We start from the raw sequence: 23,680 nt of genomic DNA on the forward strand, positions 1-23,680 counted from the left end.
ATAGAACCCAGGACCTCATGCATGCTAAGCTTGTATTCTACCACTTGAGCTATATCCTCCCCACCAATCCCCAAGGCCTTCATCTTAAAGGGGAGGAAATGGAGGCCCAGAAAACAGGAGAGATTTGGCCAGGATCTCTAAGTCAGTGGCATAACCCAGGCTAGAGCTCAGGTCTCCAGCAGGAGGAGTAGAAGGGGAATGTTTGGGTTCTTCTTGGATGCTGGGCATGACACTGTCACTTGGCCAGTGATCCTCGTCCCCAGCTCCCTGCCCCCTTCACCACAAGCACTGCCCATTGCCCTTCTCCCACCCCACCCCCTGCCCCCACCTCCCTGGACATGCCTCGCCCTCCTCAGATGTGTCACACCTCCATAACCCTCATGGACCACAGGACAAAGTAGGAAGGCAACTCTATTATAACTTTATTTGGCTACATGAAAGGGGTATGGGTGCTTGTCTTGTCCAGTTGGATAGTCAGTCCCTGAAGGCAAGCAGGAGCCCTAAGAGGATGCCCCAAGCAGGACTCCGACTAGAGGGCTCCGCACCAGCAGGCTGGACCCTTTCTAAGATGTTGATGACCTCAGTCACTCTGATGCTCCCAATATGGTGAAGATCTGCTAAAGCTCTGGTATGTTCACGAGTACAGCCCATGAGGAGGAAGGTGGTATTGAGGGAACCTGTAAGGAAGAGGAGGAGGAGTGAGGGACACTTTCAAGATTCAAATGCCCTCCTCTTCCCAGACACCCCTCACAAACTAGGACACCCACGCTCCCAGCAAAGACTTGGGCACCAGTCACCTTCCCCCCTCCTCCATGGAATGATGTGCTGCAACCCCAATGCCCTGTCCAAATTCCACCTGCCTCCCTCAAGGCTGGGAAGGCACCAGACTGCACCTAGCACAGAGTAGGCTTTTCAGAAAGAACATTTCTTTCCTCTCACCTGCCTGAAATTTTAAGGTGGAACTGTAACACTTGGTGGCGTCCCTGGGGCAAGGCTCAGTGTTGACAAAATTTGGGAGGCAACTCTTAGAGTGCTCGCCCACACAAGTTGGGCAGCCATGGGAAGAAAATGCTAAAGTCTTGGGGGTATTGGCCTCAAGTTTCACAAAAGAATCCATGTTGGTGAGGTTATTGCAGAGATACTTCCGGCAGATGCGGCTGTAGGAGGCAATGGACAATCCGGGCGGTGAAACAAGATAGGAGACTTGCGCAGGGGTAAGATGAGGCTGGGCTGCAGCCTTTAAAACCCACAACTCCCTTTCTGGTCCCTGAGAAGCAGAAGATGAGAGAGCTCTGATCAGTGTCGCTGACCACACCTGGTCCAACCTCCCAACCTCCCCCTCCACCCTGCTCCTCCTGCTCACTCTGCTCTGTCACCAACTTTGCCTCCCCTCCCCCAGTGTCCATCCCCTGCAGAGACACAGGGCCCAGATCCCCAGGTCTCCAGCTGTCTCTCCTCACTCCTCACCCCACAGGAGCCCCTCTGCTCCTCTCTCCCTTGTGTCCCAGACTTTTCTTCTCTCCCAGAGTTCCCCCCTTCTCCTGGGTTCTGCCCTCTTATCCAGCCCCCATCACAACCAGCTGGGTTGGTATCTTGATGTTGTCCCCAAAGATATAACAGGGTAAATAACTGGAACTCAAGTCCAGGGCCCCTGGGTGCTGGCAATGAAGGTGGGGGTCAAAAGAGCAAGCGAAACAAAAAAATGAGCACAGTCACTCCCCTTCACCTGTCTCGATGAACACCAACGTCTCCTCACAGCCCTCGCTCAGCCTACACACCGCACTCCTCATCAGAAGCCACCTCCAGTTATGGAGACTAACAGCTCTGAAGAGTGAGGCTGTTGCTTCATAGCACAGAAGAGCTCGAGCCCCTAAAGAGAGAATGTTATTCCAGTCATCTGCCCCTCACATTGCCTTCTCAGCCCCTGAACTGCCCATCAAGAGCTCAGCCTCCACAGATCCCGCCCCCGAGGAACCTAGATATCCAGCTTTCCTTCCCGCCAGTGACATGAATCCAGCACCCCGCCCTCCACCCCCACCCCCATCCCCACCAACAGGGTCCTTAAGCATCCAGCCCCTCAGGACATACGAGGCAGAGTAGAGATGGCCCCTAGGAGACAGAGCAGCTGCACAGGGCTCAGATGCTGGGGTCCCATGTCCTGTGCCTGGGTCCTCAATGCTGAGATCAGTCTAGAACCAACTTCAGTCTAGGTCTCAAGCTCGGTTCTTGTCAGTCCCTGAATTCGCTGTCCACCTGCCTCTGGGTCACTGTTTCTGGAGCAGAAAGCTGATTGTCAGTTTCTGTGACATAGACTCCCTGAGACCTTCAGGGACACAGGTCTTCCCATCTCCAAAGTCACCCTCCAACCTAACCCAAATACCATGTTAGCTTCTCAAGTAATGACTTTCTCTCTCCTGCTTAGGTCCTGCCACTGAACATGGGGCTGGCTTATTCAAAGGATCACTATTATACAGGCTGTTCTCTATCCAGAGACAATGAGACCAGAACAACAAATGTGTGTGTGGAAGTTAACTGACATATTACTAAATAACTCTTGATTTGAAAAAAAAATTTTAAAGTATTTAGAACTGAATAATAGCAAACATACTACATTTCACACACACACACACACAAGTGTATGTAAAATCTGGTGAAAACTGAATAAGAGCTGTAATTTAGTTAAGTTTAGTTACAATGTCAATTTCCTGCTTATTACAGCTATACAGAATGGCCCCATGCGGGACCAGAGGAAGGATTTAAGGGACTCTGTGAACAATTTTTGCAACTTCTTGTGAGCCAATAATAATTTCAAAATCAAAAGTTTTTTTTAAACTACATGTCAAAATTTGAGAAACAACTAGATCAGTATTTAGATGTAAGTCTAATTTAAACACATTTATCAGAAGCATTAAAATGTTTATGAGTTAACTCAAGAAGTTATATAAGGAGCAACAAAGCATCCCCCCCAAAAAGGGGGGGGTATAAATAAAAATAATGGCAGAAATCGATGAAATAGAAAAACAACAAAAAATTACAAAAAGCTAACATTCATTCTTTGACAAGATTATTGAGATAATTCTCCAGCAAATCTAATCAAGAGGGAAAAAAGTGAAGATGCAAATAAAATACAAAGTGAAAAATAGGAATTAACAGACATCATATGTTCTAAAAGTAATAAAAGTATCATTAACAACTCTACATTTATAAATTTGTAAATCCAGATGAAGTGGATAAATTTCTAAAATATATGAAATGCCAAAGTTGGCATAAGAAGAGCATATGCAATGTCTTAAACCAATGAAAATGGCCAAGGATCTCAGGCAAATTGACAAGAAAAAAGGGATCAAGCCCAGTAGGGAAATGGGCCAAGCGTGTGAAGAGGGACTTCTCAGAAGAGCAAACCAGAAAGGCTAACAAGCATGTGAAGAGACACTGGCGCTCAACAATAATCAGAGAAATGCAATATATCCCAACGTACAGCCCTCAGACTGGTGAGGACTCAGAAAGCTGGAAGAATACAAGCACTGGTAGGACTGCGGGGCTAGAGACCCCCGTGCACTGCTGCTCATGGGAGTAGTTGGGGCGGGGGATAGGGTCCTCTCCTGCCCCTGAAGAATGGGGGAGTTGAGAGTTCGGATCAATGTCACAGGCCCAAAGTATCATTCATCGTATGGAGGAGTCTGGCAATACTTAGTCAAATTAGGTTTACAAATAGCCATTTCTGATCATCCGAGGTACACAGAGCAGCAATTTCCACCTTCAACTACAAAGGAACACATATGAGGATGCAACATTGTTGTGGTGACAGTGAGCTGAAGGCAACGGGAGACCTAGTAAACACCCAGCACGCAGGGGTTGTACACCAGCGAACAGCATGCAGCGCTTAGAAACAACTGGTTAGATGTAGGCATCACGTGCACATGCATGGACATCAAGGCACAGTGCTGATTATTTTAAATAGTAAATAACACTATCACTTGCATAAATTAAAACCTCATGGACATAAAACACTGCACATCTCGCAAGAACACACACAAACCAAAGATATGCATCACCCACCTGAAATGAGTACCTATGGGACAGTTAGGGAATAAAAATTGGGAATTGAGGATTACTGGAAAGAAATAAAACATTGTAGGTGATACAAATTCATAGGCTTTGGACTCAAAGGTAGATCAAGGTTGAAAACTTTACCCCTCCACTTACTAGCTGTGCAATCTTGTGCATCATATTGAACTCATTTATAAAATGTATTAATAACACATTTCATAGAGTCACTGTTGAATATTAAAAAGATTATTAGTATGAAGTGCCAGGCAAGTTCTAAGCTCTCCAAAAATGTTGGTTCCCCTATCTCTCCAGTATCTAAAGGATCAAGGTTAACCTCTTTGCTGGCATTCAAGCCTCACATACACCCCCACCCTCCACCCCTAGATTGGCCCCAAACAACCTTGCCAACTGTTCAGTACTGCTCCCTTGTGCAGCAGTCCAGCTAGAGGTCGCTTCTGCCACACTTTTCTGTCCAGAATGCCTGGCACACAGGCTCCGTAACCAAGAAATCTGTGGCAAACTAAGAGGCCGAGATTTGCAGAAAAGATGGGACACAGAAAGGGGGAATGAAGGCTGATGAAGGATCACACAAAGGCTTTGGGCCGAGAAGATGGCCCACACCAGCCCAGACCGCAAAACGACAGGACCCAACAATCTGAGCACAAACAGGGACACAACCAGAAGAGTGCGATGAAATCCCCAAGGAAAAAAGGACAGAGCAGTGGTCAGAGGAGATGCTACACCTACAAAAGTGAAACCACAGAAAGAAAGAAGAGCAAACTGATAGAACGGAAATCTGCAGGAAGACAGAGGAGGAGCAGCAGAGAGCTCACAATTGGGAGTGGCAGAAAAGTGAGGAGCTGGGCACAAAGACCGGGTTCTCAGGGAAAAGAGGAGACAATCTTAGAGGCTGAAAGACAGAAAAGGAGACAGGGCGAGATGTAGAGAAAAGGGGACAACACAGGATGGCAGGGAAAGTGTGAAATGGATCTAATAGAGGGGCATGGAGAAGGCTAATTACAGAGTGGAGCCCTGAGAATGGCGTGAAATCGGGAGGAAGATGAACACAGAGGGTGGAAACGGCTAAGACAACAGGAAAACTACAGAGCGTCTCAGGAATGGAAGAAAGGCGGAAAGGGGGCCAGGCTATGAGGGAATGAGAGACGAAGAGAAAGGGGGTTGGAAAATCAGCAGGATGGACAGGCAGAGTCTCTGAGAGAAGGAAAAGTCAAATTTAGCAAAATCAGCACCGACACGGACACGGATGACAAGACACAAGGAAAGGGGTGCAAGCTGAGAAGGTGGGACTCGGGAAGGAAACGGGGATAGCGCAGGATGGGGAGCACAAAAGGAGAAGGGTCGATCGGGAGCTGGGACACCGGGAGAGAAATGAGAGAAAACAGGCGTTCACGCAGCGACGAGGACTCCCACCCCCACCGAGAGCGGAATCAAGACCAAAGGCTGAAGACACGCAGCCCTGCAGTGTAGGCGGGAGAGCGAGACTGCGCGTGCGCGAGTGGATCCCGGTCAACGCCGGATAGCCGTTCCTGGGGGGAAGGGCCAGACTTGTCCTAGAAGCCGTATTCGACGCCCCATTGGCCACCTCCCTCAAAAGGCGAAGAACAATCTGGAAAGGCAAATCACACGGGGAGGAAGAAAGGGCATAAGATTCAACTCGACGCGCTATTGGCTGGTCTGATAGTCCAGCGCGAGGAGAAGTGGGCCAGAGGTAAGGGGCGGGCTGTCAGTGCAGGATTTTGAAGCGCATTGGCCGCTAGCCTGGCAGCAGGAGGCGGCGCTTAAAGTTCATTGGTTCTTGTGAGAAGGGGCGGGAAAAGTGTCGCGAGTGCGGCGGTTTCTAACGCCACAGGCTCATTGCCACCTTTCGCCTCTTCTTGACTGAGTCTGACTCCGCTGGAGGCTGTGGTAACCGCGGGCAGACGACGCAAACACGACCCCTCCCCTCCCTGTCCCTTCCCCTCCCTCTCTTGCGCTGGATCCGGGCCCGAAGCAACCGCTTGCCTCCCTCTAGAGCCCCTGGCGCCCCCTTCCACCTCCGCCACCCCGCGGCCCCCCAGCGCGCTCCCCGAGCCCCGCCCCCTCCCTGGGACCCTGGCGCGGGGCGGGGCCGCGGGCCCAGCGTTTATGGGGACAGCGGCAGAAGAGGGTGCACGCGAGGAACAGCTGCGTGGGGAGGTGGGGCGGGCGAGGCGTGAGGCCAGTTGTTGCGTGTGGGGATAGGCTCGTGAAGGCCGGGCGCAGCGGCTGCACGAGCTTGCCCTTGTTTGGAAGGCATGTGGTGCAAGAGAGGAATTCGGGCCGCAGGGAGAGGACTAGGGTCCATATCAGGGCCTGGCACATGGAAGCGGCTCAGTAAACCTTTGCTGAGTGAATGAAAATAATTCTTGAAAGTGGGGGAAAGGATCTATGAAAATAATGTAATTACTGGGATACAAGGGAGTGATCTGATTAAAAGAGGTGCTGGGAGAAATTGAATTGCAGCTCATACATAAGGCTAAGAGTTGAAAGGTGAGCATAAAAATATGTGTAGAAATTGGATAAATGCAGGAGGGAAGGATGATCCCTGTTGAAGAGGACACCAGGGAAACTGCTAGAATGGGGTGTCGGTGGAAAGCGGGTGTAAACTGTTGAAGGGGGCACGAGAGTACGGAAGTATGCCTAAAACTGGGATTTGAGCTTGGGAGGATACAGGTGAGCAGAGGAGAATAATGTTTGGGTTGAAAGAGCCTTAAGAAAGGAAAAAGGAGAGAGGTTCTTGGGAAGGAAGAGTGCCTGGGAAGAAGGATGCCCGAGGAGGAGTGAAAAAGGGAGAAAGCCAGGGGAGAATGAGGGTGAAAGCTGAGTCCGGGGGTGGGCACAATGGAAAACCCTTCCGGTGTGGCCTCTCAGAGACAGGAGGGCTGGTCAGGAGAGGGCCCATGTGGCCATCCTGACCCACCACTCCTGCCCCTAGATCCATGGAACCCAATGAAATGCCTGCTGTCCACCACTGCCCCTCAGACTCTGCCACAGAGGGTGAGACCAGAGCCCCCCAGGGCATGGAGCTGATCCCCAGGAGAGCTGTCAGTCGCTCTCCAACCTGCGCCCGCTGCCGCAACCATGGTGTTACTGCCCACCTCAAGGGCCACAAGCGCCTCTGCCTCTTTCAGGCTTGCGAGTGTCACAAGTGTGTCCTCATCTTGTGAGTATGAGGTCCAGGGAAGGGAAGAGGATGGACCTCATGTAAAAGGTGACTAACTTAACTTTTGACTTGCCACCCCTCCTTTAGGGAGCGCCGAAGGGTCACGGCTGCCCAGGTGGCCTTGCGTAGGCAGCAGGAGGCACAGCTAAAGAAGCACCTGGCTGAGGGACTAATGAGGAGAGGCGCAGCCCCTCCCAAAGTTCTCAGCCGAGTCAAGAAGGGAGTCATTCGAGCAGGGGTCCACTGTGAGTTTCTCTTGCCAGGGCCGGGGCAGGGATTTGGGCAAAGAAAGCATAAGAAGGGGAAAGAGTCCCAGTCCTGCCACTGAACTGGTGTGTGACCTTGGGCAAGCTGTTACTACTCTCTGGGCCTCACCCTCCCCAACTATAAAATGTGATCAAGTGTTGGGAGGATGCAGTGAGATCTGTGGGTAGAAAAGGGACAGGGGGAGATAAAAAATCAGTTTGGGGTTGGGGTAGGATGGGGGGAAAGAACTCACCAAAGCTCTCTCTGGTCCCTCACAGCTGGAAAGGAGAACATAGCACCCCAGCCTCAGACCTCCCATAGGGCAGTCCCACTGGCACTGACACCCCCTGGGAAGGTAAGGAGAGCCTGGACGCTGCTCGTACCCTTTCCTCTGTGCCCTTAACACCTGAGTTTTAGGTCCGGCCCTGACTTCTTATAACATCTTGGGCAAATCACTTTTCTCCCATGAGCAAAATGAAGGGGTGGGATTTGATGGCCTTCCAAGCTCTGAAGTTTTGGGATTCTACTCCCATCCTAGTACATACTTATTCCTTCCCCAGCCTACCTGACTCCAGCCTATGCCCCCTGCCCTTGCAGGAGAACTTCCGGGGGCCTCTGCTCCTCAGCCGTCCCACAGAAGCTTTGCCTTTGCCCTGGACTCCACTGCCTCCAGGCCCTTGGGCCCCTGGACACTGGCTATCTCCTGGCCTTTCCATGCCAACCCCAGTGGTGTGCCGCTTGCTATGCCAAGAACCTGCTGTCCCTCTGCATCCCTTCCCTGGTAAGATGAATTCAACACTAATCCAACAGATAGTTGAATGACTATACCACTGTATCAGAAAGCGAAGAGGAGAAGGCTACAGGGTAGAAAGTGGGAGGACCTCTATACACTGCACATTCTCTTATCCTCTTCAGGTTTTGACCCTGGCTCTGCCCTCCGGCTGCCCACTCATGGGCCCTTCCCAGCCTGCCCAGGATCTCGCCCAATACTGATGGCTCCTCTTTCTGGAGAATCCCAAGGGCCCTCTACCCTGCCCCACACGTGAGTAGGGAGAGAAGGATATGTGTTTATGATGTACTATGCTGGACACCATAGTAGATGAGAAAAAAGAAAAGGTCTCAGACTAATGGGTGAAGCAGAGCTCTCCTAGCTCTGCCATTGCCTGGCTGCGAACTTCTGTACAAGTATCTTTACCTCTCTGAGCCATGTTTTTCTATCAGTAAATTGGAGGCACTATTACTTCTCAGGTTGTCACTGAGAATTAGCAATAATGTATGGACTACACCTAGCATAAGCCCTGGCCTTGACCAAATAGTTGCTAGGAAATCTGCTTAAATAGATAAGATGGGGTCGAACTGCCTGCTGAAATGGGGGCATGGGGTGGGGGACATGGCAAGAGCCTCAGAGGCCTAGGAGAGAGGCCAGAAGCCTTTAGAGAAAGCTTCCTAAAGGTGGCCCAAGCTTCTTCTGGAGTTCCATGGGGACCAGGGAACTAGTGGGGAAGGAAACCAGACTCTGGTAGGACAGGAACAGTCATCTATTCGCTCTAGACATTTTGTCAGTTTTTAAAAAACTGGCACCAGTGATTTCCCATAACTCTCACAATATCCCTGGGAGGAAGGAACTGGCAGAAATTTTCATTTTATAGAAAACAAATCAGGCCAAGACAGAGGAAGGGACTTGCCCAAGGCCACAAAGCCTAATGACACAACAGGCACTCAGATTCCCAGATCAGAATATAGCAAAATCCTGCCCCTCTTTCTATGTGTACATCTGTCCATGTTTAATCCCCCTGCCATCATTTCTCCTTGTTTCTAGATGCTCGACTCTGATACTGCAGCCCTGTGGCACCCCAGACCCTCTTCTGCTGCAGCCACAGGTCCTGGGAAAGAAGTGGGATCCAGCACCCTGGGGGAGGGAAGAGCAGGGGATAGTGAAGTAACCAGGGGCAGAGGGAGCACCTGGAGGATGGGCAGAAGTGGGGTTCCCAGTCTGCTTCTCTCCCTTCCTTTGCAGGCCCCTGGAGCCTCTCGCCTGGCCTGGACCTCTGCCCACTCTGAGAGGCAGCTGCAGCGGGAGGCAGCTGAGGCTCTTGTGGGGCTGAAAGATTCACCTCAGGCTCCCCGCCTGACCCCTTCTGTTCCCCCCAACCCTGCCTGGATCTCCCTGCTCCATCCCTGTGGCCCCTCAGGTAACCTGTTCCCTAAAAGGAGAGGATGGGATAGGCATGACTGGCAAATGGAGGTACTGGAGCAAACAGGGACTAACTAAGGAGATCAGGGTGTCAACAGGTTGAACATCCCAGGCCCCAGGCTTCTCAACTGGAATTGCAGTTGAGAGTTGTTCAGTGGATCCGTCTTATCCTTTTTGTGCTCAAAAGCAAATATTCAGTGCCCTGATGTTAAAGAAAGTGAGGCCCAGAGAGAGATAGGGACTTGCCAGAGGGCATATAGCAAGGCAGTGGCAAACCTGGTCTCCTGACCCCAGCCCAAAGCTTTCTCTCTGGACCCAAGCTGCCTGCTGAAGTCTGGAGAGGGGCCTGCCTTCAATGAACTTCCATTCTATTTGGGGAACCTGGGTGCCTTCAAAAAGCTCAGTGGCAACCCTGGAGAGAACTAGAAGGGACAGAAAAGAAAGGCTGAGAATTATTCTGTCCAAAATGGTGGACTGGGCATGGTGAGCAGGTGAGGCTGAGGCCTGGAGGAGCTGCTGGAACAGGAGGAGGTGAGGCTGAAAGGCTTCTGGTCATGGAGGTCTGGCGTGCCAGGCTTAGCAGTCTAGACTAGCACCCATACATGAAGGGGAGCCAGGGAATGTTTCTGGGCTGGGCGGGGACATATCCAGAGATCCTGAGCTTTAGAAATACAAGTATGGTGGCTGTGATAAAAGGACTGGAGGAGGCAAGGCTAGAGGTGGGAAAACCAGTGAGGAGGAAGTGTCTGCTCTAATCCAGGTAAACAAAGATGGATGGATGGGTTAAAAAGAGGGGGGTTGTTGGGAGGGGAAATGGATATGACTTGGTCCTGCCCCCTTCCTTCCTGCCTGTAGCTTCTGCTGGAGGAAGAGGATTCCAGCCTGTTGGCCCCTCTCTCCGACCCAGCCCAGTGCCCTCTGTGGCTCTGCATATTGGACATCTGGGGTCCATCTCCCTCCTAAGCTAGAAGCTCAGAGGTGAAGGCTTCACTTGGGCAGAAGGCAACAGCCCGTAGGCACTGCATATTTGGTATTTTACTTGCAGATTAATGCATGGAATGTAACGTTGTACAAGCTTCAGGCTTTTAAGCTTTTAGGTGCTTTGTTGGCTTTTGGTTCCTGTGTAGCATGGGCATTTCCTTGGGCAAAGGTGGATATTCTCTTATCCACCTTGGTTCCTGGGACCTTTTTAAATCTCCAGCAAAGAGAGAGTTGTGCGGTTTAAGCTAACCAGTATCTAAATAGATTTTTGCATGAGTTCATGTTCCAGGGTATTTATTTGACACATGATCCTATACATACCTGTGCACTCATGTCTGTCTCCATGCATGCAAAAACAGAAGAGTATTTCTTTTCATTTGGTGTCTAGGTTTGTGTGAGTAAGCAAGAAATAAACCTGTGTTGTTTTAAGCCACTGAGACGTGGAGATTGTTATTGCAGCCTAACCTAGTCTATCCTGACTGACAGAAAAGACTTGTTCAATCCATGTCTCAAAGTGAAAATCAATTATTCAGTAACTACCACAAAGAAATACAAACTTGGATTTCTTGTTATAGCCAAATAAGAAAGAGTGGTAGAGGGGATATAGTTGGTGATTCACTGATTCCATAATTAAGTGACTGCTCTGTGCCAGGCATGGACAGTTTCCAGCTGTCCAGAGGGCCACAAGTTGAAATGCCTGCAGAACCAAGCAGACCCTGTAAATGAGTAAGACCAGAGGCACCCTAGAAAACTGAGAATGCATAGAACTGTTCCAAGCATGTGAAGACCTGCTGAGCTGTTCCAGCTAAGGGGGCAGCTTCCTTTTGGCCCTCCAGATTGTGCCAGGCAGGAATGTAGGTTCGGTATTACCATATCTTCTGATTTTTCAGGAGAAGCTGGAAAATTAGATTTCTATGTAAAACATCTTAATTTTAAAATGTTGGCTCAGTTTTCTTTAAATCCTATTTGAGCCAAACAAAACATATCCTCAGGCCAGCTTTGCCCAATGGAATGCCAGTTCAATCTAACATAACATTTTTCAAATGGGGAGACTGAGAGCAATCAGAACAAGAAAAATCAAGTTAGTCTTTATCAAGGGCTTGTCCAGAATTAGGGAGGTTCATGTATCTAAATTTTGAAGGATCTATAAAAGGTTAGCGATAATTACCATTTATTGAGTACCCACTGTGTACATTTCATATACATCCTCAGCAACTCTATAAGCTATGAATGATTACTCCAATTTTATGAATAAAGGAGCAAGCTTAAAGAGATAAAGTGACTTGACTAAGTATTTTAGGGAAAATTTCTAGGCAAGTATTGGAGGACGGTTGTTTTTCCTTGCCAGGCCTCAAATCAATTAGCAGGTAATTTTTATAATATGTAGAGTGAAAGATCCAAGACTCCAGGAGACAGACACAAGTCCCAACAGTTTTTCAAAAAGTCTTTATTTTTCTACTCAAGATATTGGTAAGTAATAATATGATCTTACTCACATTTGTTTCTTCATCCTCTGCTGTCAAGTCCTTCTCTTTGAACCATTTCAAGCATGTGAAGACCTGCTGAGCTATTGCAAAAACAGGAAGACCTGGAGACCCTCATCCCCATTCCCACCCTTAGAAGGGCCAGACAGAAATTTCAAGGGTTGTGCCTGAGCAATAATTCTTTTTCCTGATGTAACCTACCTACCTACCTCTCTTTTTATTCAAGATAATTGATGGTGATGGAATCCAATTACAACTTGCTCTTTCTTGTCTGGGGCCTTGAGAAGGCGGGCTTCTTCTAACAGTTTAGAGTAACAGATCTGCAGCACATCTCGGAACTCAGCACAAGATCATCAAAGGACTGAAATCTGCTTCACACCTTCCTTCCCTACCCTCATTATAACTTAGATATATGATTGCCCCTTAATAGACCTGCTTAAGCTTTGCTGTGCCATGCTGTCCCAGTGATAGATGATCAAACCCACACAGTCACAGAAGGGAAGCATTGCAATATGCAACATGGCCAAGACCCTGCTACTCAGGGCTGACCAAAGGTCCCCAATACACCAAGGTCACACAGCTGGAAAAAGTAAAAGAGAAAGTGTAATTTGGGGTTAAAGGATGACATGAGAAAATGGAGGAAAGGAGAAATAAAATGATGGAGACTGGCGGAAGGAGCTGGGTGCAGGCCCCTCTTTACAGGCCCTTCTCATTTCTCTGCAGCCCATCTCCCCCTTTTTGTCCTGGCAGGGCTTTTCACACTACCTGCTAGGCCTACTTTGTCTATCATGTTGTTAGGGCTACCTTTTTGGTGCCTGAGAGAGAGAGGCAGAGGCTCTGCAGACATCATCAGCTTTGGGGAAAAGAGCAGATTTAAGAATTGCTCATGCTCCCATGTGGCTGCAGCATCCTTCACCTGCGTTTGTGGGGAGCCAGTGGGCTCTTGGCTTCTGACCAATCCTTGGAGATTACAGCCAATGGACTATGAGCACTGTTTCATATGCCACCCCTTTTCCCATTACAAAGTGAGGAAAGATGTTGCTCAGGTCTGATAGGGTATTAAGTAAATCATCCCCCTTCTAAGCTTCCTTCGTGTACCATCCTGATTTTCTGCACAAATAACCAGTGAGGTTCCAAATTTGAAGCACCATCCCTGCTTCTCTCTCCAAACAAAACTCCTCCCTGACAGACACCTATGTTTTTCTTCAAGAGCTCATTTCACATTCTGCCCTTTGGGAATCCCTGCTCCCTTCACTTTAGCCCTATGTGAGCCTGGTCCACTCCTAACCACATTCCTTGTCCAGTGTTTAACTGACATCATACAGTAGATCATCCCCATACAGTTTTTGTACTCAGACCCTCATTGTCTGGTCCATGTAGGCCTCGTTCTGCACCCCTGTCCCATTGTGTAGCTGGCTCTGCAGCCCCCATAGCATAGATCCTCATGAGAACCTGAGCTCTTTACAAAAGCAAGATTCATCCTTTTTATCTGACTTTAAATCTGTGATAAGCCTCTCAGGCAGAGTTCTTTACATTCCATAGGGCTCCCTGGCCCCTACTTTACAGGCCTGATCACCCTGAGCTATGCCTATTTCTGTCCAACTATGTCTTCCTCTCCAAGAATAAGCACTCTCAGGGGGCAGGGCCTGCATTCAGTTCCTCTCTTGAGTGCTCAGAATAAATGTCTAAACACGTTGTATTGATTACTTAGGAACTGTTTTTTTCCCTACAAAGTTAACGCACTCTAATGCCACCTCTCCCCTCGTCACAACATGAACAATGTCCTGACTGCAAACCGATTTTTATGAGTTGTTTTTTGGGGGGGGTTATGGGTTTTTTGTTTTGTTTTGTTTTTGGAGCAGTTTTTCAGTTCACAGTAAAATTGGGGAGAAAATAAGTGTTCCCATAGTCCCTCTGCTCCCGCAAAAACACAGCCTTCTCCACTATCAACATCCCACATCAGAATGGTGCATTTGTTACAATCGATGAACCTATACTGACACATCATCATCATCCAAAATCCATAGTTTGCACTGGGGTTCACACTGAAATGTTCCTCTTTGCAGCCAGTTAACAATTTTATCAGAGCACAGGCCTGTCCCTTGTGTTCTTGGTTATTGGACCTGGTAAGGATTAAACTAGATAATGCATATAATACTAAATAATGTTTACCAGTGCCTAGGACAGAGTAGGCACACAAAAAATGTTTGTTGATAGAATTAGTATGTGTTCACTATATACAGAAACAGTCACTTTTAAAGGGGGCAAATAATCGGAATCCCGGCTGTTTCCACTACATCTTTTTTTTCTTATTTTTAATGGAGTGACTGAAGCCCTGAGAGGGCAAGTGGACAACCTAAAGCTGCACGGGTCAGTAAGGCAGGTAAATCTAAGTGGGCAAAATAAACCTAAAGGGCTGAGAGAACATACTCAGGCGCTAGGAGGCAGAGCAGCACTAACTTCTTCCAAGGTCCCGCCTCACTCTCTTTGTCCCTGCCCTTATCTGTTCCCCGCCCCCAGAGCCTCCTTCCGCTATCCTAGGCCGTGGTGAAGCAATTTCTGCCCTAAGAGGGGTGGGGCTTCCGTCTTCTGATCTCGCGAGTACTAATGGTCACGGAAGGAAAGGTGGTGGCTATAATTTCTTCCTTGCCCTTCCCCTGGGCTCACAGTTCCGCCCTTACTAGCGCCACTTCCGGCCAGAAAAGTAGTCGTCCCGTTAGGGGTGCCAGCAGTGGACAGCTCTCTTTCATTCCCGCCCACCGGTTGCCCCATAACTTCCGCCAGGAGATACAGTCTGCGCCCGCCGCTATTCGTTCCACCCACGATCGAAGAAAACGAAGCCAGATCCCTCCAGCTCAAGACGGGAGCTCTCCTCTGTTACGCTCCGGGAGAAGGAAGGGCGGGGAAGGAACAAGCCTCCACGCCCGTCCCCTCACGCCACACCACCCACCAGGTTCGCTGAGGCGAAGCCGCATTTGCCCTGAGAGAGGCGGGGCCGCCTTGTCCAACTTCACTCTCGCGAGCTCTCAGAATTCTCGCGATAGCCGACACCCGACTTGTGCGCCCGGGAAACCCCGTTGCTCCCTTTCCCCTGGCTGGCAGCGCGGAGGCCGCACGGTAAGGCCAGTGCTCCTGTTCGGTCTGGGCTCGGGGCATTGGGACCCGACTCCGGAGCCCGGAGCGTCTCCCTGGGGGCTCCGGGGCACCGGTGTGGGGCCGCCCCGCCCCCTGGAGCCGCGGCCACGTGCGAGCGGCAGGCCCGGGCATGCCTGATCCGCACGGTCCGGGAACCGAGACGGCCTGGTGGACCGGGGTGGCCCCCAGAATCGGGTCATATGGTGTTCTCACTAACGGGGACAGGCAGCATTCGTACTACCCAGAGAGACCGTGGGCGTCGGGGAACTGTAGGGCCCACAGACGACAGGGCTTTTAGGGCCCGGAATTGAAGATCTTCCGGCGGTAACGGGAGCGCGGCGGTTTAGGTTGTGTGGGGGCTGAACCCCGACCCTTGTCAGTCGTCTCCACCGGTCCTGTATTCACGTGCTGGATCTTTCCCGCAGATGCCTGGAGTTACTGTAAAAGACGTGAACCAGCAGGAGTTCGTCAGAGCTCTGGCAGCCTTCCTCAAAAAGTGAGTGTGGGGACTGGGCTTTAGAGTGGGTGGAGGCCCTCATTTTTGCCTGACCCTTCAGGCTTGCTCTTCCCTGGTTTAGGAGACTTACCGGAGGTCGCTGGAGCCCACCTGGCCTGGGTTGCGTTTCAGTTTAAGTCTCTTTCTATCTTGCAACACATCGGGCTCCTGTTAACGTACAGTTGTGGTGACGGTAGGGAATTGGGATAAACTTTGTGGGGATTTTTGATTTGTGCCTTTCTCACTGTCTTGATCCCAGGTCCGGGAAGCTTAAAGTCCCTGAATGGGTGGACACTGTCAAGCTGGCCAAGCATAAAGAGCTTGCTCCCTACGATGAGAACTGGTTTTACACACGAGCTGGTGAGGAACTGGGACCTTGGACGGGGCGCTTGGTGGCCCATCTGTGAGCTCTTACTTGTCCCCAGAAGTTACAGGAGAAAGAAACCTTTGACTGGCACTGAGCGCTTTGTGTGACTTTAAATAATTCCATATTCTGAATCTGTCTTTTTATTTGTGAGAGGTTGATGTGAGGACCTGTGCCTTTCTCTGAGTCTCAAGGGAAAACCAGGGACGAATGAGCATTCATACTTTGCCCATAGATGGTTTTCGTTTTAGAGAGGGGCGTTGTGCTTTCAGTGTCTGTGGAGTCTTTTTGCTGTTCAGGTCATCACACTAGACATCTCTGTGTATAACAATTTGTTCCTAACTAAGGGGTTGGGGGATCCGGTCAGGTCACTCCTTGCTCTAAATCTTGACAAATCTCAAGTGCCCAGAAGAAACCTTATGGTCATCCTGTATTGATATGTCAGCTTCTCTTACGTTATTAATTCTCTTGTAATGATTTGGAAGGGTTGGTTTAAGTATAGCTCCTGACTGTACCATGCTAGTGCTGTCTCACCTATCCTTAATGTTTTTAAAGTTTCTCCAAGCTGTCACCCCCATGGAGGCTGACCCTGGGGGATGGGTCTCAGTGCTGGTTGTGCCAAGGTGGCAGCCCCTGCACAGGCCCTCACTAAGGGCTCTCAGCCTCTCCAGTCTTCAGCCTTCCTCCTCTGAAGTGGGGGCTCTATCCTGACCAGAGCTTGTCTCCAAGTAGGAAGTAGGTGGGAAGCAGAGTTTGGAAGCTGGCAAAACTCAAGAACAACCTTGAGAAGAATTAGCGTTGGTACAGTTGCCTAGCACTTCAGAACATGAAGTATTTTGTAGACTGCTGGTGCACTCCATTTCAGGCCCTAGACTGGACACAGAGGCCAGAATGACTCAGCCACAGCCTTGACCCCTGAGGACTAAAAGGTCAAGTCTGTGAGGTGAGCAGTGGCTAGCATCCACCCACCCACTTCTGTGCTTTTAGAAAGAAAAATTGGGCTGGTGAGGGGAGCTGACCTGACTCTCCTGGGCACACAACAGTCAATGATGGACCTGGAGAAGACCACCCCTGTCACCCCATCTTGGGAGGCAAGGCTGCCTGGTCCCAAGTGCTCTTTGGTAATATGCCCCAAGAGTCAGCACGTCAGGGCAGCTTTGGAATAGGGGAAGAAATACAATAGCTTAATCTGTGCCTAAGAAAAACCTCCCAAGTGGGACTGGTGGTTGCTGATTTGCAATTGATGTCAGGGAGGTGAAGTAACATGCTTGGGTTCTGCCAACTAGTGATGCCACAGTCCCCCGACTCTTATCATCACCTGGAGCGGTAGGGGGCAGCTGTTTTCCTTTGGTGGCATTTTGTGCTTTATTTTTCCACTATGGGAAATGGGGGAGAGGCCCTGAGTGATACACACCTAGTTTAGCCTTCTAGTCATCTTCACAGTGGCTGTGGCCCTTTCCCCAGCACCTCACACTGGGTGGGCCTGCTCTGCTGGTCTCCCTTTGGGTTTCCGAAGCTCCCTTCTGATTGCACTTTCCCAGCTGCCCTAGTGGCATAGGGTCGTGGTTCTAGACCCAGGTGTGTGGTGTACATTTTTACCGGGACACGGGCACGCCCATTTGTTTACATCCATGCAGTTGTGGCAGACTGTATGGTCTACAAAGCCTAAAATGTTATCCTGTGACCCTTCGCAGAAGTTTGCTAACTTCTGTCCTAGAGTCTAGAGTGCTCTCACTTAGTTTGGTCAGTTCATACGCTGGATGAGTTGGAGTCATGGCAGGTACTCATTTACCCTGGGAGAAACAGAGGTACAGGCAGGTGACGTGATCCTGGGAGGGTGTGGCAGGCTGTCTCCAAAACTGGAGTCTGCCGTATTTGCTTTTCTTCCTCTGGATCTTGGGGGCTTGGCCTGTTTTGCCCCCTCAGAGGTTTGAGGCTAAAGCACAGTGGGGCAGTGGCCTGTCCTGGGAGGCTGAGCTCTAGTGGTGAGGGGTCAAATTCTAGAGGCACGTAGGAGCCATTGTGGACAGGTCGTGATCTAGGTATGGTGGATGCAGAGGGCAGAGGTGTAGGGGGTGGGGTTGTTTTTGTTTTATTTTGTTCTTTTGTGGTTTTTCCTTCCCTTAGAAGTATGGCAGAGAAAGGTATCTGGGAGGCTCCCTTTCCCCGCTTTATAATTCAGGTCAGGATGGAGCCACAAATGTGAGCTTGAAACTAGCTGTTGAATTGCTGAGCTGCAGACACCTCCCAAGCCTGGCTTGGTCTGCCATGTGCTAAGTGCAGTGTGAGCATCCCCTCATCCTCCTGGTGGCCTAGCAGGATGCACAGCTGGGCTGATAAGAGGGGCTGCATCGTCCTTCCTTCATAGTTTGAGGTGGGGCATTGATTCCTCTTCAGGGTTTCCCAAGAAGAACAGGTTGTCACCCAGGGGTGCAGGAGAGGAGCGGAAGCCTTTGGAGGGACGGAAGAAGCCATTTGTGGCAGCACCTAATTCACAGAGGCCCTCATGAACACCGGCTGGGGTGGCCTGAATTTGCATCCTTATAGCTCCACTTCAGAAGGAGTGGCTGGGCCTTGGTCTCGGGGGCTGGGGAGGGGGTGAGGGGAGGAGAGGTCAGTGATTTTTCGTAGAACTCAATGTTCTGTTACCACTTACAAATTTTGAAGTTAATACTCTTCCTCTCCCTTCTAATGGGTCCAAAAAATAACTACCACAAACTGATGAAGCGGGGGGACCTCATAGTGCCTGACACCATACCAGACAGTCTTACGCAGCGTTAGAGGATGCAAGACTGCCCCTGGAAGAAACTAAGGCTGGACTTTATTGGAGTTGATGCCAGTCCCACTCAGGACTGAAGTAAATTGTCCCCTTTGGTACCACCATGCAGACCATGTGAGGGGAGTAGACTCTTGTCACGGCTGGTGAGTGATGTTGGGGTTCACATCCATCTACCAGACAGCTCACCCCTTTCTATGCTGCGGCTGGGCTGAGCGCTAGTCAGTTTGACCAGACCCATTCCTAGTGTGCAGCCTCTTCGGGTGTCTGAAATTAGGGGTGATCATCTTACCCCTTCCTGAGGCCCTTGCTTTCCACAGCCTGTGGGAGAGCAGATTCTCAGCTGGAGCCAGGGCATGACCAAACAGTGCAGGAGGAATGTTGGTCCTGCCACTGGGCGTTTGTGCAGGTCTTAAAGAGATGTTTTCCACGAGATCATTCTCCAGGTAGAAAGATTGTGAGGGGTGGCTTTTAACAAGTGAGTCGCTTGATTCTGGCAGTGGGTGGGCAGTTTGATGCCTAGGAGGTCAGCCGTGGTATAGGGGTGGGGTGGGGATAGAAAAAAACCAAGGAAAGTGGTTTTAAAAGTGAGCACATTGGCCCTGAATCAAGGCCAGCAGCTTGCTGGAGCTGTTGGTTTCAAGCAGGAGCCTAAAGAAAAGTCTTTTTATGGTCTGTTGGCCATTTCAGAACTTTGGAAATGTAATGGTCAATTCATTAGAAAGAAACATTTGAGTCATTGGTGATAGATGGGGGCTAATACTTACTTGTAGGTGATTAATATTGGGGCTCCAAAATTCAGAGATCCTTGACTTAACTTGTTCATTAGAATTATAATACAGTTGGATCCAATTACTACCCCCAAAAAATTGCTGTAGGTTTTCCACAAAAACAATAGGATGATTCTTTCTGAGTTGTTTATCAAATTATAAAAGTGCATCTGTACAATGGACATTGATTGGGAAAGTTACTTTCATAGTAAAGCACTTGTTGAATATTGATAAATAAATTTAAAAAATAAAATTGAGCAGAGGCCTGAGGCGGCGATAACAGGAAGAGGCTGCTCAGTGGTCCTGGAGCAGGGATGGGGTTTGGGCTCTGCTGCAGGGCCCTGAATCCTGTCGCTGTATCTGGAGGGCAAGTGGGTGCTGAGAACAAGTTGTGTGGAGGAACTTCGGGGTAGGGGGCATCTCACCTGGTGCCACTTCCACCTACCCCCTAGCTCATAACACTGGAGAGTTGTGGACATGGCCTGGTGGCCAGCCCTTAGCAGTAAGCCATTTTTGAAGGAATGAATCCTTGATTCCCTTCTGATCTTTAGGACTAAGTTGTTGCTTGGGCGGAATCCAACGTGCTAGTCTCTGGGGTGACCTGGAGTCCCTTCAAACCCCAGTGGCCCCCTGAAGCAGAAAACCAGACCTGTCTGGAGGGACTGTCTGTCCCTCCACAGCTGTGTGACATGAGGCCAGCAAGTACCCTAGCTGTAAAGGAGCATAGCGCACAGCCTGGCAGACCAGTGTTCCAGGTGAACAGAAGAGGATTTTCCACTGGAGGCTGGCCGGGGTGGCGAGGGACTTGCCCAAGCCAGTGTAGGGGCAAGAACCCCAGTCTGCGGTGGGGGGCAATGCACCTTCCAGGTTAGGAACATCCACTGCACAGGGCGTCAGACCTGCCCCAGCTTTCCAAGTGGTGGTGGGGCCGTTCTCGAACTCTGCCCTTCAGAGCCCCCAGGCAGATGGAGGTGGACAGTCACAGCTTAAAACATTTGCTGGGCTCCACCCACAGAGCTCCCAGCAGCTCTGCTAGGACAGTAAGAACTGAGAAAGTCGCTAGGGAGGCAGGTTCCTTGCCCTGTCACAGCTGTAGCTGTCCCTCCACTACCTGTGCACCCCAGTCCCCTGGGCTGGGGCTGGGTGGCAGGTACTAGGCCTTGGTGTGTGTTCCCCGTTTCCCTGAGTAAAGTGGTGAGAATGCCTTGCCACACACAGAACTATATATGTGCAACCCTAAGTAAGGTCCTCAGGCTGCCTTGGCTGTGGAGAGACATCTTCTCTACCTGAGAAGGATCCTCAAGTCTTCTTACATCCCACCCAGCTTCCACAGCACGGCACCTGTACCTCCGGGGCGGCGCTGGGGTCGGCTCCATGACCAAGATCTACGGGGGGCGTCAGAGAAACGGCGTCATGCCCAGCCACTTTAGCAGAGGCTCCAAGAGCGTGGCCCGCCGGGTCCTCCAAGCCCTGGAGGGACTGAAAATGGTGGAAAAGGACCAAGATGGGTAAGCAAGGGAGGGGAAGCTGGGGGTGTGGGGTGATGGAGGAGCCTTGGGGCCAGATCCCCTATAATGAAGTGGTTGAGGGCCATCCCACTCCCCCCAGGCAGAGAAGGGCCAGGTCTGTCCTGCACAGTTTGCACCTGCCCCTCAGGTGGGTGGCAAACAGCGAGGGGCCTCACCCCGACCTCTGGCTGACTACTCTGGGCTCCAGGAAGGTAATTTAGCGACTGTCTGCTTTCATTAGCCTGCTCGTTAACTTTTCCCAATTGATTTTTCGGGGCTTTTGATCTAATGCTTGCACAAATGACACCCTGTCAGCTCCCAGCGGGGCACCCACTCCTGCCCCCAGCTCATTAGAATTCAGCAGACTGGGAACCTCTGTGGGACTTGGCTGGCGTCATGTGGTCCTATGGCCAGGTCCTTTCTTGGGAAACCTGGCTGATGTCCAGGAGAGGTCTGGCAAGGACCACCAGGGACACTGAGAGCCTGTGGTCACCTGTGGCTGCATGACTGTTCTCTCCCACAGGGGCCGCAAATTGACACCTCAGGGACAGAGAGATCTGGACAGAATCGCTGGACAGGTGAGGGCTGGGTACCTCAGGCCCTGCCTGGGTGTTTGGAGCCTGGGTTTTGTCACATCAGTTTCCTCCCCTGGAGGAGAAAGAACGTTTCTGATTTCCTGCTGGAGCTGCTTGGAAATACAGGTGCCCCAGTGAAGGGAACCCAGGTGCAGGGTGCAGCCAGCTGGACTTGATTCTGCAGGGCTGATCCCTCACACAACTCCATCTCCCCGAGTCAGCCTTCTTAAAAGATTCTACCTGCAATGTTTCCTTATTTTTCATGCTTACTGAGCATCACATGAAGTGGCTCAGAACTCAGTTCTTCATCCAGATGCTGACTGACTAAACACCCTGGGCCAGAGTCCCTTCACCCAGAGCCAGTCTCCCTGTCTGTGGAGTGATCTGCTCGTGCCTACCTGTGTAGGTGGTGAGGAGGATTCAGTGAGCTACAGCGAGAGCCCCCAGGGTCTGACATGAACCCATTGTTGGTTTTCTCTCTCTATCATTGACTCAGGCCTCCCGGGAGCCTTGGAGTGTTTAGTCACTTAGTCAAGTGTCAGAAAAGACTGGAAGGTGTCAGCCTTCTGGGAGTTAGGGGTGGCCCGGAAGGAGAAGGTGGCTCTTCAGGGCGAAGCAAGACCTAGCACAAACATGACTGTCAAGGGCTCAGGGTAGTGGCAGACGTTGGAGAGTCCCACTCCAACGCTCCCTTTCCTTGAACCCCAGTTAACCCAGGATTGTGAGGATTGGGTGAGAGAAATACATGTGAAACCACAAAATCAGGATGCCTGGTGTCCCACCGGTACGGGAAGCTACTGTGAAGTCCCTGAGCACAGACCCCACAACTAATCTTAATTCTTTGTCCATCTTTTCCCACAGGTGGCAGCTGCCAACAAGAAGCATTAGAACAAATGATGCTGGGTTAATAAATTGCCTCATTCGTAATCCTGGTCTGGGTCTCTTGATCTCTCATGAGGAAGGAGCACTGCACTTCAGCTTGGAAAGAGGGGCCGGGGGGGGTTCCTGGATGGCTGTGGAGCTCAATAGGCCCAGAAACTTGAGGCCTGGCCTTTTGGGTTCAGACACTTGTGCCCCAAGAGGGCAAGGTGATGGTGCAATCCCAGGGGCCTTTGTGCCTCCCCCACAACCTGCCTTTGCAAGTCTCAGAAAATAAGAAACTGAAAGTTCAAGCAGTGGCCTCAGCTGGGCCCTTGGGACCTGCTGGAGCAAAGCAGAAGGGGCCTGGGGCTCGGGTGCTTCTTCCCTGGAAAGAGATGTACAAGGACTGACAGCCCTCACTGCCAGTGGCCCTGTGAGTGCTTACCGCTGAAGGTGGCCTCTGCACCTCCCTTCCCTGGCTGACACAGGAGCCCTCATTTCCGGGATCTCCGTGGCCTTAGGTCCTGCTAAAATGAAGTTAGCCCTACAGCCCCAGGGTTTGGGATGCAGTGTTGAAGGTGTGGTCTCGGGCGGGGTCGCTGCTTCCGCCTCAGGGGAGGGATGCGCATGGCGCCTGCGCACAGGCTGAGCTCCCAGGACCCTCAGAGCACCACCTCCATGTTGCTGCATGGTGATTGGTTCTTCGCACCAGCTGGGCGGGAGCTCATCCAGTGATTGGACACCTGGTCGGATGGCAGGAGATACGGAAGGGTGCCCCCCAGGCACGTGCCGAGCTTTAGAAAGGAACCCCCTACCGCCCCCTGTGACCAGAACCCAAATCCCAGTTAAGAAAACTAAGGTGCCGAGCCTGAGTTGGCTAGGCGAAGACCCCCAAAGTTCCCCCATCCCAAGTAATTCCTCAGGTCACACCTATTTCCTTACAGTGCCACACCTGGCTTTGGACTCAAAATGACAGTCAAATTCCAACACTGCCCCTAATCCTGTGCCACAGTGAGCAGCTTATCCGCTGAGCCCTCC

General features: G+C 50.7%; 3 protein-coding genes and 1 non-coding gene across 5 annotated transcripts; 3 read left to right on the top strand and 1 right to left on the bottom strand.

Moving 5' to 3' along the window:
• Positions 1-474: 474 nt before the first annotated feature.
• LYPD4 (LY6/PLAUR domain containing 4) lies at positions 475-5,644 on the bottom strand. The gene is given in 7 exon segments (XM_032485904.1): positions 475-677; positions 940-1,213; positions 1,215-1,267; positions 1,727-1,870; positions 2,089-2,273; positions 4,451-4,570; positions 5,506-5,644. Coding segments are annotated over 5 exon segments (741 nt in total). The 5' UTR covers positions 2,156-2,273; positions 4,451-4,570; positions 5,506-5,644.
• On the top strand, positions 3,668-11,106 carry DMRTC2 (DMRT like family C2). Its single transcript, XM_032485901.1, has 8 exons — positions 3,668-7,252; positions 7,340-7,497; positions 7,777-7,853; positions 8,096-8,279; positions 8,414-8,540; positions 9,318-9,378; positions 9,516-9,690; positions 10,548-11,106. The coding sequence occupies exons 1-8, from the start codon at positions 7,029-7,031 to the stop codon at positions 10,658-10,660; spliced, it is 1,119 nt and encodes a 372-aa protein (XP_032341792.1). The 5' UTR covers positions 3,668-7,028; the 3' UTR covers positions 10,661-11,106.
• Positions 11,107-15,186: 4,080 nt separating this feature from the next.
• On the top strand, positions 15,187-22,708 carry RPS19 (ribosomal protein S19). 2 transcript variants are annotated; one of them, XM_006175048.3, is made up of 6 exons: positions 15,187-15,274; positions 15,718-15,788; positions 16,048-16,148; positions 21,023-21,206; positions 21,730-21,784; positions 22,643-22,708. In XM_006175048.3, the coding sequence occupies exons 2-6, from the start codon at positions 15,718-15,720 to the stop codon at positions 22,667-22,669; spliced, it is 438 nt and encodes a 145-aa protein (XP_006175110.1). In that variant the 5' UTR covers positions 15,187-15,274; the 3' UTR covers positions 22,670-22,708. The 2 variants fall into 2 exon arrangements, with proteins under 2 accessions (XP_006175110.1, XP_032341794.1); XM_032485903.1 differs by lacking the exons at positions 21,730-21,784; positions 22,643-22,708 and adding an exon at positions 21,307-21,442.
• On the top strand, positions 19,525-19,661 carry LOC116666134. The gene has a single exon (XR_004322983.1). It is a non-coding gene; the product is annotated as a small nucleolar RNA SNORA2/SNORA34 family (small nucleolar RNA).
• Positions 22,709-23,680: the final 972 nt, after the last annotated feature.

The sequence above is a fragment of the Camelus ferus genome, chromosome 9, assembly GCF_009834535.1.
Source record: "Camelus ferus isolate YT-003-E chromosome 9, BCGSAC_Cfer_1.0, whole genome shotgun sequence".
Classification (NCBI taxonomy): Eukaryota; Metazoa; Chordata; class Mammalia; order Artiodactyla; family Camelidae; genus Camelus; species Camelus ferus.

Bases quoted from the DNA above. Each gene is read 5' to 3' on its own strand.
- RPS19 (XM_032485903.1), top strand. From the start codon at position 15,718: ATGCCTGGAGTTACTGTAAAAGACGTGAACCAGCAGGAGTTCGTCAGA. The intron at 15,789-16,047 runs GTGAGTGTGGGG...TCTTGATCCCAG, and splicing joins CTGGCAGCCTTCCTCAAAAA to GTCCGGGAAGCTTAAAGTCC. The intron at 21,207-21,306 runs GTAAGCAAGGGA...CACTCCCCCCAG, and splicing joins GTGGAAAAGGACCAAGATGG to GCAGAGAAGGGCCAGGTCTG.
- DMRTC2 (XM_032485901.1), top strand. From the start codon at position 7,029: ATGGAACCCAATGAAATGCCTGCTGTCCACCACTGCCCCTCAGACTCT. The intron at 9,379-9,515 runs GTCCTGGGAAAG...CTTCCTTTGCAG, and splicing joins CTCTTCTGCTGCAGCCACAG to GCCCCTGGAGCCTCTCGCCT. The intron at 9,691-10,547 runs GTAACCTGTTCC...TCCTGCCTGTAG, and splicing joins CCATCCCTGTGGCCCCTCAG to CTTCTGCTGGAGGAAGAGGA.